Source organism: Buteo buteo, chromosome 11 (assembly GCF_964188355.1).
Source record: "Buteo buteo chromosome 11, bButBut1.hap1.1, whole genome shotgun sequence".
Taxonomy (NCBI): Eukaryota; Metazoa; Chordata; class Aves; order Accipitriformes; family Accipitridae; genus Buteo; species Buteo buteo.
In genome coordinates, this window is record NC_134181.1 from 32416135 (window position 1) to 32429944 (window position 13810).

The following is a 13810-nucleotide window of genomic DNA, read 5'->3' on the forward strand; positions in this document are numbered from 1 at the left end:
CATAAATCCTGGCCTTTCTCCTGTCAGTCTCTTGGCTTTGTGTGACATAGATGTTTTGACACTGAATACAAATATTTCACAGTTGGCTAATAGTTTAGAGCATATATTTAAGAGATTTACTTTTGCAATCACCTGGTGCCTTTAGTGAACGTGTTTGCCTTGTAAGGTCTTTCTGTTATTTGGAGAATATATCCACACACTCCCATACACTTATTCATTTTCTGTTGTTTATGAAATATCACTAAGGGAAAACGAGTTTTGCTTTTGATAACGGTAGTAGGGAGCCCTATCCTAACCTCCTCTTTAGCAATGAGAACCTCCAGTAGCTGTGACAAACCTTGTTTATCAGATGTCAGGAGGGATGCACAGGGGTTTGTGATGCTGGCAGCTGGAAGCACCAGCTCTGCACTGGGGTAAGAAGCAATGCCAGGACCAGTGCCCTGCAGTGAGGAGCTGGGTGAGAGGTCTGTCAGCCCTGCTGCGGCCCCTGGGACTGTCACCCAGCTTAGCTTCACCCAGGGTGGCTGTGCCTCACGACTCCCCCCATAGCAGTGGTGTGCTGCCTGGAGATGCAAATTACCCTTCCTGAGTTGGTGGTGCCCTGGTGGTTTTCAGGGTTGGTTTTGGTATCTCCACCTCTGGCCAAGAAGAGCTGAGGGGTGTCTGGAAGGGAGAAGGAGGTTTTAGGAAATCCTAATGCTGCTCATGCCTGGGGGAGGCACCTTAACGTGGGCTGTGGTGTTCATGGTTTGTGTTTATGGGGTTTCTGCCCACCAAGCAGCAGGTCATGCAAAACCTGTGTGTGTGTGTGTTTTCATGGCTTTAGCAGTCGTCTCTGCCCTCCAGGGAACCAGAATAGAAACCCTCCTTGGTTAATCAGGTCTTTTTAAACTTCAGTTTAGCTTGCAATAGTGGCTCTGTCATTCAGTTCTTTCAGCTAATGAATTTGTGACCTTTAGCCACTGTGCTAATGCCTCTAACTATAACTGGCGGGACAATTTCCCCATTGCTGTTGTATGAGAGATGCAGAGAAACTCACCAAGAGCAGCCTGTTACTTTTAGCCACTACCTCAACACCCCTGATCAAAACTAAAATGGCAAGTTAGGCCAGTGATCAGCCCAGCAGAGCAACCTGAGCGATTGTAACAGCCACATGAAATGAGAAAACTCATGGGGGATTTCCTCTCTTGGGCACCATCCCTGCACTGAGGTTTGGGCAGTTAAAGCAGTTTTATCAGTTATGTGCACCATGGTGGCCTTGGCTATGCTGAGTGTAATATGGAGGAAGACTCCCTTCCAGTACTCAGGGAATTGGTCTGAGCTGGAAAACCTTAGTTCTTCAAATACCTGTATTGCCTCTGTCAGAGGAGGCAGGAGCTGGAGACAGCTGATGGAGACTTGAAAGAGAAACTCTGTGAATGTCTCATCTCATTTCTGCTTGGTTTTTGGAGAGGGAGTGTTCAGTGTTCCTGTGCTTTCTTCATGGTCACACTTTTTCTCTATAGGTTCACTCTCAGCATTTGTTCTGTGTCCTTCACCCATTGGAATGATCTCTTTCTCCTTAATGGAAAGAATATCTTTGCCTAAGAGATTTGGGCAAGAGCTCACTGGCCCTGGGAGGCCATGAACACCTGGCTTAAGAACACTGTTATCGTGTGCTTTGTACAGACCGTGGATGGGACCACATAGTGCTTCTGCACAACATATAGGTAGTACTACGGGAGTATATTTTATCTAACTTCTAGCTTTTTCTATCAGACATGTTTGAATAAATGTTTTTAACAATGAAGACTTCGGCCAGAAGCATGCGTGTGAGAGTGAGGCAAAGATGAATAAATAGAATACGTGATGACATAAAGATTTTATGGGGTATTGGGATGGGCACATTACTCACAGATGGTGAAACCATCCCAGTATGTTTCAAGAAAAGCTATTTTAGGGATGTTTAGAGAGTTTTTAAAATTCTTTTATTGTGACTGTTTTTTCTATTACTCCAGCCCATAAAACCAGGTGCCTTAGTTACCATGTTTCCTGCTGTACAGGGTTCAGAGGGAGCAATAAAAGCCTCTAAAACTTCCCTGAAACAGCCTTCCTACAGTTACAGATGTCACAGGTTTAATGTCCTGTATCTCAGGTCCTTCCAGGCCTTGACACGATGGTAGCATTTGGAGGAAAGGGGATCTCTCTTCTACCTGGTAGAATAAAATTTCCACTTTATAACCTATAGAAATGCTGGATCTTTGGCTTAGAAGCTGTGATAAATTTAACTGTAACAGCCAGTGTTAATTTGCACTCCTCAGGTTTGGACAGCATAATTTTGGGCAGTTTCATATTTGGGCAAGAATTTTGCTCAAGTCTGGTAGTTCTCAAAAAGAAATGATGATACTGGGGCAGCAGAAGGGTGTCCTGTCTAGGAAAGTTAAACCCTTATGAGAGGTGAATTTAAGTTGTTATAGCGCATTTCATCCATACATACTCTTATTTAATCCTAAAGAAATTTTTTGTTTGTTTGTTTCGGACTGGGTCACGTTTAAACTAAAAGAACTCCAGTCTTTGCAAATAAACATATCTGCTTGGAGAACCATTCTGCTGTAATGATAATGGTTCAGCGGTAGCTTTATACCTGATAAAATCTTCTTATGCAGGGAAGTCTGATGTCTGCATAGGCTAGCACACTAGCTTTATTGCTTGGGATGCATGCTATTCCCTGGTTAGGATAAATATGTGTTCTATTTTGATAAACAAGCCTGAACTCTTCCTTCCCAGTAACAACGTTGTTAACAATCATCTTCCCAGCGAATGGCAAATAATGAGGTAGTGTCTTAACAAAGCAGTTCTTCAACCTTTTCTAAGTAGAGCCTTGTTCCCTTGGGAAAAAAACCCCCTCTAATCTGCTGGGTATAGTGCTGCTATAAAGGTTTTTATTTTCAACTAAGTAAAAAAGTCAGGGTAAACTTTGCATGTGTACTTGATGCGTTTACCCCATTTTGTTTCTGTGCTTGCATGTGCTTGTTTAATGTTGTGTTGTCTTGTTTTGCAATTGCTTTAGGGATGACCTCTAAGGTGTCGCAGATGAGGGAGTGCAGATTAAGAATGGCCTACCGTGTCAGAGCATGGTTCCGTCTGGCCCAGCAGCCCGTTTCTGATAGCACCCAAAAGCAGATACTTGGTAGGAAAGAGTAAGATCAGGCAAGCATGGAGGATGCTTCCCCTAAACATGCTCTCAGCAGCCCGTGACAGAGGTCCTGTCTTTGCATAATGCTGATTTAGGGAGTGCAGCGAGGAGTATTCTCTCTGGAGTCCAACACTTCACATGCTTTCCTTGCCGGACTAATGGCAGTTTTGAGCCTTTTTGCTTTTCTCCAGTTTCCCAAACTTTTGCTGATAGAGAACCCTGAATTAATCTTCAGGCCCTTTGGGTATTGGATTACACTCTGCCTCACTCCTTTCTGTGCCAGCAGTGCTGGAACTGGCATGGGATGCTAATCCTGCTGTACCTATTCACTCAGTCGTAGAGGAAAATGTATGAAAACAAATTGCTAGTCCAAGCTAAATTTAGATTTATTCAGTTGGAGTTAATTATAATCTTTATTTAGTCCCAAGTGATGCCTTCTTATCATACACTTATTATAGCTGAGAAAATTAATTTTTATTCTACCATAAAGGTGAATGTAATAATCTGGGTTCAGGGAAGGGATTACTTTAATAAGATTTATAGGCAGCCTTTCAGACAGTATGGTTTTATTACTATCTGTAGGTGGCCTTGCTGTACGTATGTCTTTCAGTATGGGTGACTGTGCAAAATGCATGCAAGCTAAAAACTGTATTAAGCACCAGCTCAGAAACTTCCACATCCAACTTAATTTTTTGGCAACAGTAAGCAGGCAAAGCACTTGACTTGCTTTGGAACAGAATAATACAATTTGTTACTGAACTTGTGGCCTGATCAGAGGGTTCATTCATATGGATAGTTTAATTTCACACTGAAAAATATATTTTAGTAGACAAAAGATTGATGAGGCCTGAGATGCTGCTTTCAAGCTTTTTGGAAGCAGAGTGATGGACAAACATAGGCATGCAGTGTGGGAAGAGAAACTTTAGTGAAGAGTGAGCCATCAGATTTGATGCGCCAGGACTCTTTTGCCCATAGACATCTAAGCCTCTAGCATGCAGGTCTGCACTGGCCACCTTTAGCAGTTGAGTTAATGGATAGGAATAGGCTCCTCCTAAGAGTGATTTATCACCCCAAGATATAATTGTTTAGGACAGGATGAGTGAATTCTGGAGACACCCTTTTCTGTGACTTACTGAAAGGGGAGCCTGAAGTGTGTGCTGAGCTTAGATACCTATCTAAAATGAGACGCGCTGACTCCTGCGGAGGGTGGCCAGAACGTGTAGCTGCAGCAAAGCTTGGGCAACAGAAGCTTGACAGAGATATTTGAAGATAGGTATGTGAGAAGATAGGTACAAGTCTACAGAAGTTAATTAACTTCCCTTCAGTTTCAGATGTTAGGATTAAATAGACTACTTATTTTTAAAAATTGCATCCTTTTTCTTGTCTTTCAAAACAAGCTGCCCGACTAGCAATGTTTTGCAAAGTGAATCTGTCTCCACAACTGTGTAATCAAGACTGAACATACGGACTGTAAACTGGTTGTGAGTCCTACATAAAGTTCTATCCTTTCATCAGACTAGAATAAGAAAAAGAATGAGAAAAGCTTAAAGGGATCCTATCATCTTTTCTCATGCTACAATTTTTTGTTGACAGTTTCTGGGCTGACTTTAATGTTAAAAAAGTATTGGGAACTCTTCTTAGCTCTTTCTTGCAGTGACATATCTTCAAATTATTCTGTTACAGTTGAAAAGATTGTTTGTTATTATGTTTTTGTTCTTCTGTGCCAGTGTGGTTCACTGCATAACTATCTCAAGTACTAAAGGAGTAAGTCTTGTTTTTGAATGGTAGGTGATGAAAGTTGTTCCTCAGTGGGACTATGGAGGGTTTGTCTCCTCCTTTTCCTCCCTAATGTAAAACCGAGGAGATGAGTCACATGATGGACTCTGAATGTGGAAGGTAAACAGTGACATCGTTCTTTCATGGTTATTTTATTAAATTTTGAATGAGTCAGGGAGAGCATGAGGTGGGTGTTCATCTAGAGTCCTTAAATCCTCCTTGCACAACCCAAACTTATCCTACTTATAGTGCTCAAATGAGGTCTAAACTCATGGTAGGTTTTTGCACTGTAATCATCCTCCTTATTTTTCTGCTGCCAGGATTAAGAGTCAGAGCTTCCCCAGCTGTAGCCAGGCCAAATCACCTTGCACAACCTCTCATCGCTGGGATCCCTAAACAGCATCAGGTTTTACCCCTTGCATGTATGAGAGAAAGTGACCTACACAGCTGGTCCAGAATTAATTATTCTCCTATAATTTATCAGTTCCAGAATAGCTTTCCTTGTGTAGACACCGTATTCTGGGATACAGTGTGTTTTTATTCAAGGATAATGCCTGCATTTCCAGAGCAAAATAATTATTATGAATAGAGCCATTTTTATAGTGGAATAATGTACATGTGTACTTTGGTCTTTATGGTCTTTAGTGAGGGCTGGTGGGAAGGGCTGGTGATTTTTCTCCTATACAGACAAGCCATTGATTGCCTCTGTGTGAGTCATGGATAACATCATAGTACTTACTGGCACCACATTACTTGAAATTATTCCTCTTTTACAAAGAGGAGTGTCTGTATGATCTCATGCTACAGTTCTGATGATGCTGCAGGAAAGAGGAATTTTTAACATTTTCACAGTTTTTCCACAGGTGCAGGATTGGCTTTCTTGTTTGTTTTCAGAGAAAAAGGGTATCAAAAAAGTTGCAATTTTAGATGCTTCTTGTTCCCCGCACCTCCGACTTCAGAATTGCTGAGGGCTTATGGAAGACCTGGCTCCGGTTAAGTAGTTAGCTGAAGTAGAGGGAAGATTTAGATGTGAAGTTTGGATTTGTGCTTCAACAGGAGTTATTTTCCTTTTTAGTTACAAAATTATGAACTTTAAAGACTTTCTTCTTACTGCAGCTTAACATAGATGTGTTAGTTTTTAATGCTGACATGCCACTGCCACCCCTACCTTCTAGGAGGACACTTGTTTTGCTTCTTACTAAAATGTATGAAATCTAAGAAATAGAGCTTGAATGGAATCTTGAGTTACATGAATGGCAGTTTTTTATTGCACAGCATGACCTACAGCTATGGCTTTGCATGTGCCTTAGTTCTGTGCTGCTTTTTATGGCATCAGTCCAGGCTTGAGTGAGATTAAATGCAAAAGCAATGGACAATTTTATATTTAAATAAAAAATTATCAAGACAACAGAAAGGAAGCTTCATTTAGAGGTCTGAGCTGGTCAGAGTAAGGCCCAGGAAGGGGCAGCCCCCTGAGGCACAGCATTGCATGGTTGGTTACATGCATGGTGGCTTCCTCTCTTTCTCTCTCTGCTCTTCAGAAACATCAGAAGGGTGTTTCCTTTTTGTGTGCACTCTCAGAGTTTGCAGGATGAACTGGGCTATGAGGCTATTGCCCAGATCTGGAGAGAGGAGTTTTGGCATAAAATGGGAGTGATAAGATTTTACAAGTTGACCTGTTGCTCTAGGGGTTTTGGTATTTAGCTAGTCCAAATAGGTGTTTTGAAAGGGGCAAAGCACCTGCTGAACACCTGTTACAAGGTAAAAGTTGTAATAGAAGTTCAAGCTAAACATCCCAAGTCATGTCCAACAATGTGTTATTTCCATACGCATGCCCTCAACACCCCCAATGCCACAGTAGTCTGAGAAACAGACCGTGTTCACGCTTTGAGATAGCACTGGACTCTGGGGATGCTCATTTGGCCTCCATTTATTTTCTTCAACTCTAGCTCTCTTTTGTTACATAATTAGGACTAACCCACATTCTGATCTAATGTTCTGCCCTCTTTTGATCTTGCTGGAGTGCTTATTAAAGGAGCAGGTTGGTGATTTATTAGTTGCTTTGTTGCATGCCAGAAAGCTGGAAATGTGTCCTGTTTCTGATTGTTACTGTAAGGAGATTGATGCTGTGGTGCTGACGTGCTGAATTAAAAAGGCGGGGTGTTGGCCTGCCATCGTATGAAGTATTTCTTTTTAGATGTTCCTACAGCGTCATAAAATGCTGCTAAATTCAGATATCATATTTTGTTGCAGGCTGGTTCTAGGACAAAGCCCAGCCCTGTCTGCTGGTGTTTATGGCTTCCCATATAAGCTTTCAGACAAAATTTGTGTCTCATTTTGTTTGAGTTACAGCAGGCTGATATCCTAGTCCTCATACCAGTTCTGAGAAGAGGCACTGAATGTTGCCACTGTAATGAAACAGAGGAAGGGGAAAAACATACCTTTTAAACTTCCTGTAAATCACTGTTTGAGAGACATAAAGTATCTGCATAAAAGGGGGGGGGGTAAGTCCTATAATGTAAACACAAATACATTTAAGCCATGCCTTGGTTTTGGTTCCTCTTTAGGCTCAGGAACTATGTCAGTGTTTAAATCTTCTTTGCAACCTGGTGTGTCTAGGCAAATTTTAGCTCTTCTGGAAATCAGAGGATACTCTTGCTGCTGTGTGTCCTTTGCTTATCTGTACAGCTGCACAATTTTTATGGTAAATGCAACTTCACAAAAGTATTGCTTTCAAATATAGTTCAAGTTATCCACAATTAATCCAGGAAGGTGCTTGTCTGCATTTGACTTCTCAGCGAAGAAACAATGCCCTTCCTCCCCTCACTGCCTCAGCTTTCACAGGAGCAAAGTTCACTTTCAGTGACTGAGTTGTGGAGTTGCACAATGGCATGGCAAGCCATGCCGTGTCAAGGTGCTCTATAAATAGCAGAGCAGTAATGGAGCTGCTAAAACATCCCTTGGTGACTTTGGTTCTAGAATTGGCATTGATCTCCTTTCTCCCTTCTCCTCCTGCTAAGAGCAGGACGAGGTTTGACCCGCAGAGTGTTTCCCGAGCACTTTGTTATTCAGTGGTGGGATAAAAGCGTTGGGGCTCCCACAGAGCAGCACAGCAAGCAGTAGTGGGGCATTGCCTGACCCCTGCTAAATGGTGATCACCAGCTTCTGCTCTTTGCCTCCATCCCTGTTGTAGATTGCTCTGGGTTCCTTGCCTTGTGCAGCCTCCTGTGTCCGGTGCTAATGGGCGGTGGTGTCCACCTCAGTTACATGGCACCTACTGCTTTCTGTGGTGTCTCTCTCACCTGTGCCTCCTGCCTCTTACACTGCTTGCAGCTTGCTTAGCCTCTTGCCTGGAGAGACTACCTCTGTCCTTTTCCAGAATTGCTTATTACTACTCACACCCCATGGCTTCCCATAGAGAACTGGGGTCTCTGGTTTCTGCATGCTGCAGGGAGTGTGCCAGCTGCGCGTTGTTCGCATCTGAACAAAAAGAGATGTGGAAAGGAAAATCTAAAGTCAATTTTATCCACTAGAAAATTGGTTGTCCCCTATGTGAGCTATGATACCATAGCAAGCTGGCCCAGGTCAGTGCTCACATGGGAAAGGGAGGAGAAAGTTTCTCATCATCTGGATTTCTGCATTTCAGTTGGGTGCCCAGGTCCATGGCTGCATGCAGCCAGGGGAAGCTGTTGGCTGCACTGGTGTGTTATGAGAGATGGGCTGAAATGTTTATGCATGGGCATATACGAAATGAGAGGACACCCAAGTAGGGTGATTGCATGGCAGCTGCTCTGCAATTGCATTTGCTTGTGGAGCTGAGAGGAAACCCTGCTCTGATCCCCATGGGGACTAGTGAGAGAGGAGACTGTTGATACTGTTTCCTGGTGAGATATTTTTTTTTTATGCTTTTGTATATTTTTTTGCATATTTACTTGTTCCCACAAAGAATATTCCAATGGCTGCAGAAGAACCTTGACACAATTAAATATACAGCAAAAGTAAAGGCAGAAGGATTGTGATGAGATGAGAAGCATTTAAACAAGCGTAGATAATATCAAACCATTGAAAATAAATGAGTAGAATTTCAACTGAGAACAAGAGTGGAGCAAAGTCAAATGGACGAGACTTGCCCTAGAATCTGTCTTCGATAAGTATAGGCTTTAAAAATACACAACCTGAAAAAAGAGCTTAAATATTAGAGCTTTTATCTGTGCTAAATTGTGGCTGCAAGTATCCAAGTCATCTGGCTTGTAACAGGTGTAATTGTTTGTGCGGTTGTCACATTGTGTATCTGCTCTCCCCAGTCCTGACAAACAGTAAAATTGCTGCTAAGCTTCAGCGAGAGACAACAAGAGCTTTGACCTTAGGATCTGTCATTGTTCCTTTGTTATCTCTGCACATTATGGAACTGCTTCATTTTAATTCATTTGGTTTCTGTTTATTTCTTCTGTGGCAGTCCCAGGAGCTTGCATTCACTGGCTTTTTGTTGGGAGTGTATGAATTGTTAGTTTGAAAGACCCACCGTTTCTTTCTGGTAGAATTGCAGCCCAGATTGAATATATCTCACTATTAATTAGCAATTGGCCCAAACCAAAGATGTCTGTTTGATCCCTCCCTCCCTCTGGAATCTTTTCTTGCCTGGGAAAAATTGCTCAGTGCTGGCTGGAGGATTGACCATTGTGTTGTAGAGAAACTTCTGTGGTTTCCAAATGTGTTTCATTCTCCTCTGGAATTAAACCAAAAAATCCTTCTAAGCGTCTGCGAACCTTCTGCATGTAAAGGATTTCTCTCCTTTTCTCAAGTTCACTCTTGCCTGTAAATCCATCCCACTGAGACCTCTATCAAACCCCATATTGTTTTCTGTGAAAAGTTTTGGTTTCAAGAACACAAAGCTTTTATCAGTTTGCTGCTAACTTCCAAGCTGCTGACCTGGCAAAAGCGGATTGAGGGTGATGTAGATTTGCACCCCTCCATTGCATTGTGTGTTAGCAATGTTAGACTGAAGAAAATGTTCTGGTTTACTGCCTGCTAATATTCAATATGCCAATTTCTTATGTATATTGAAACATGGATGAGAAAAAGTCCTAAGTTTGATCTGGCAATAAAAGAATAAAAACCAACCAGTGAAAGGTTTTGGAACTTAGACTGGGATGTGGCCAATCAATCTCCTCCTTTTTTTATCCAGTACTTGATTAATGGCTTTGAAGTAGATATTAGATTGGGGATGGTGGAAATGGACCTGTACAGCTGATGCAATGGGATGTTTTCAGCGTATGAGATTTGAGCCAACAATGTTATTCCATGGTACTTGTGTCAGATTGTTTCGTAATTGTGGCTTACAGTATTGATCTCTGGTAATACATTGCTTTTGAGAAAAACTGAGGGGCATGCTAAGCAAATGTTAGAGTTGTCTTTCTGTTTCCTTTTATCTTTGGCCTGCAGTGGTGGAGAGCCGAGGAGGGATCATGGACAGCATACAGAGATTTTCAAACCTGCCAACGTATCTCCCCGCGAGCTATCACATCTGCAATGCTGATATTTTCTTCTTCCTCAAAGAAGCCAACCAGGATATCATGAGGAACTCCAGTTTGCAGTCCAGAGTGGATTCATTCTTTATATACAAAGCCAAACTGCCACCTGTCCTAAATGCCACATATGGACCCTTTTCTGTTGAGCAGGCTGTTCCCTTGGACCTCATGCTGACTTCTGCATCTTTTGGTTTCACAAATAAATTCACTTTTAATTGGAAATTAAAATCTCACATAATCGACAGCTCAATCTATTCCAACAAACCTAAAATACAAACCTTGTTCTATATTGCGGGGAAGGACTGGGATGACTATAATTCTGCGGAGAGGTTGCCTTGTGTGAAGATGTTTGCTCTTCTGGAGTCTAGAGAAGTTGTGGCCAGCTGTAGATTGACAGGTCATCTAGGATTATGTGTTGCGGAGCTGGAATTATCTCCTAGCTGGTTCAGCTCCCCTCCACCCCTGGTCTCAGAGGAAACAGCCTCCCTGGAAGGGATTACTGTGGAGCTCTTCTATAAGATTTATACACCAGATGGGGAATGTTCTCCAGAGGATGCAAAATGGGAAAACAATATCCATGCAGGTCAAGATAATGAACACAAGGCTTTGTCAGCTATGGAGAGGATTGGTAGCATTATTGTTTACCCAAATCAGGACAAATTAAAACAGTCTTCCCTGAGGCTAGATGAAAATGTCGTTATTCGCTTACCACTCAACCCGGTCAGAGAAGGTGATGTTGTGACCTTTCATGTTTCCCTGGCTGATGACTCTCTAGCAGACCAGTTTGTATTAAGGTAAGAGAATTTTTAAACAGTCTACCAATAGGGACAAATAGATGTCAGGTGTAATTTCTTTGGTTACATTCAGTATTTTCCTGAGAGAACTTAAGTGTTTCCTTTCCAACTGGGGAAAACTATAAATAGTCTTGAATTATCTGTGTGGATGACACTTTTTGGAACGTGGGAATTGATTTTAAAGTATGAGCTATAAATGTTTGTATGATTATTTTTTGTTTTAATTCCATTTGCTTCTAGTCATAATTCTGCCTCTTAAATTATGCCTCTAAGTCAGCCAGGGTAACTGTGGCAATCCATTTTGCTAGACAGTTTGCAGGAGGGTTTTCTGTTTCTTTGGTGAAGCTTCCTCTCTTTTTATCAACTTTCTTATCATCTTTCCAAAGTACACGGGATACATCTTGTACAGGTCATAGGTGGTGAGGAACTATTTTGTTGCATCATACAGGGGGTAGCTGAGAGGTGAGAAAATGAGATGTGCCTCAGCTTGTGTAGGAAGTCTTTGGCAGAGCCAGGATTTTGATTCAAACTTTGCAAGTTGTCTTCAGTTTTTCTATAAGACAGCCCATCCTGCTTTCTCAGGCTTTTGACTGCTTGTTGCGTGGCCCATTTTTGTTTTAAGTTTTGAGACTTTCTGGTGACCTTTACTTGTGAATCTGCCTGTAATAGGAGAATTCAGGCATTTCTAACCACCTCGAGGGTTAGTGCTGCATATTTGTTATGTCCTTAGCTGTCAGACTGTGGGTTCAGAGCTGTGTAGAGACCAAATTCAGAGAGAAATGTGAGCCAGACTGGGGGAATAAAAGGGCCAAAAGGTAATTGGAAAGTGTCATATTCTGTGAGAATGCGAGACACTTGGGAAAGAAGGAGTTGCAGCCCGCACTAGCAAACCTCAAAACAAATTCGTTCCTTACTTCTAACTTTTTGATCTGAGAACGATGGGAGCAGAACATGACAGAAGTGCACTTTGGGGACAGACGTTGAGAAAACAGACAGCAAACCTTATGCAGCACTTTCAAATCATTCAACATGTGTGAAATAGCACATGCATATTAATAAACTTATAGATTGCTGCATGAATCAGGACAAGTGGTTCATAGTGCAGGGCACAGGCAGAGGGAAAGAAATGGTCCACAATATCCCAAGCACTTCGGTCTGCTCAGGGTGGTGGGGAAATGTGTGAGAAATATCACAGGATTTAACCAGACTTTAAAAGGTTTGGGTCAGGAAGGGTCTTCATAGGAAGAAACCCAACTTATTCTTGCCTTTACCTGGCTTTACTGGTTTTAATTCGTTAAATATGGTTTTGGCCAGCATCCGCTGTCAGTAGATGGACCAACCTCATGGAGCAGTCAGGTTTCGGCAGCTGTGTATTGATCCTCAGTGCTATAGCAGAGAGATTATGGAATTTGCCTAAGGCTCTGCAAGGATTTAACATCAGCTCTTAATTCTCGTTTTTTGTTCTCTTTGCCACACCACAGATAAAATTCCCTAGGTATTAGAGACAACCTAAGATGAGGATGTTTTCTTTCCATTGGAATTTCTAAAATAATACTTACCTTGTAACAAACAGTGTGAGGGAAACACCAAAAACTTCTTGCAGAGATAGTTTTGAAATGCTGTCTTTCAAAAGCAAAATAGTTTCTGGAAGCGCTGAGCACAGTAACTAACCTGGGGTTTCAAGGAAGCGGAAAGAAGAGTCGAGAGCCTCCAAACTGGGGAGCCCCAGGATGAGCCAGAAGAGCCTGGCTAGCACCAAGACCCTCGTCTTCTACCACAGGCCCCTATGACATGCATGTCTTCAGCTGTCAGGTGGGAGTCACTTTGTGGTGCTCTCCCAACACGCGAAGCATGCATGTCGGTGCTCCTGAGCTGCTGGGAAGGCAGTCAGGTTTCCATGGGGATTTCCTTCTTTGAAAAGTGTGTGGAATCGGTTCATCTCCAGAGGATGTTTCTGTTACAATAATTCAGCATGTTTTACGTGCCCAGAAATATTTCCTTGGAAAATTCACTATTGGCTCTATGAAGTCTAGCCTGTTTGGTCTTTTATTTGGCTTTGCTTGCATTGTGCTTTTCATCACAGAAACTGCAAGTATTTTTCTTTAACCTTCAGTTGAATGCTGAAAGTAAGAGGCAAAATGCAATTCTGCTGATGGTTCACCCGTCCTTCAGGATGGAGAGAGCACCAGCAACTGTTGCTATGATTATTTCAAATGACATATGTGGGGCCCATGGAGAGATTATTCAGCTGAAGTTCACATAGTAGGGCAGGAAATTATGCTGAGGGAAATACAATCACTATAGCGCCTGCATCTAATATATGCAGTTTCCCTCACAGGCTTTCCCTGTTTTTCAGCTCAATGCTAATGTTCGTAAAAACCCAGAAGGTTTTTATATAGAGAGAATTTCTGTGTGTTATAGCCGGAGAAAAATACATTGAAGTGAATGTTTGCCTTGGGAAATATATTTTTGCCTAATATAACTTGATTGTTTTTAATCATATTTGTTATAAGTGTAGCGGGGTGAATTGCAGTCTG

At 42.1% G+C, this 13810-nt stretch overlaps 1 protein-coding gene across 1 annotated transcript in view; it reads left to right on the plus strand.

Annotated features, from left to right (window-relative positions):
- TMEM132B (transmembrane protein 132B) overlaps positions 1-13810 on the plus strand; it is a 259623-nt gene that overhangs the window by 59783 nt on the left and 186030 nt on the right. The window contains exon 2 of the mRNA XM_075041445.1: positions 10394-11273. Coding sequence (XP_074897546.1) covers positions 10394-11273 — 880 coding nt within the window. The remainder of the gene's footprint in view (positions 1-10393; positions 11274-13810) is intronic.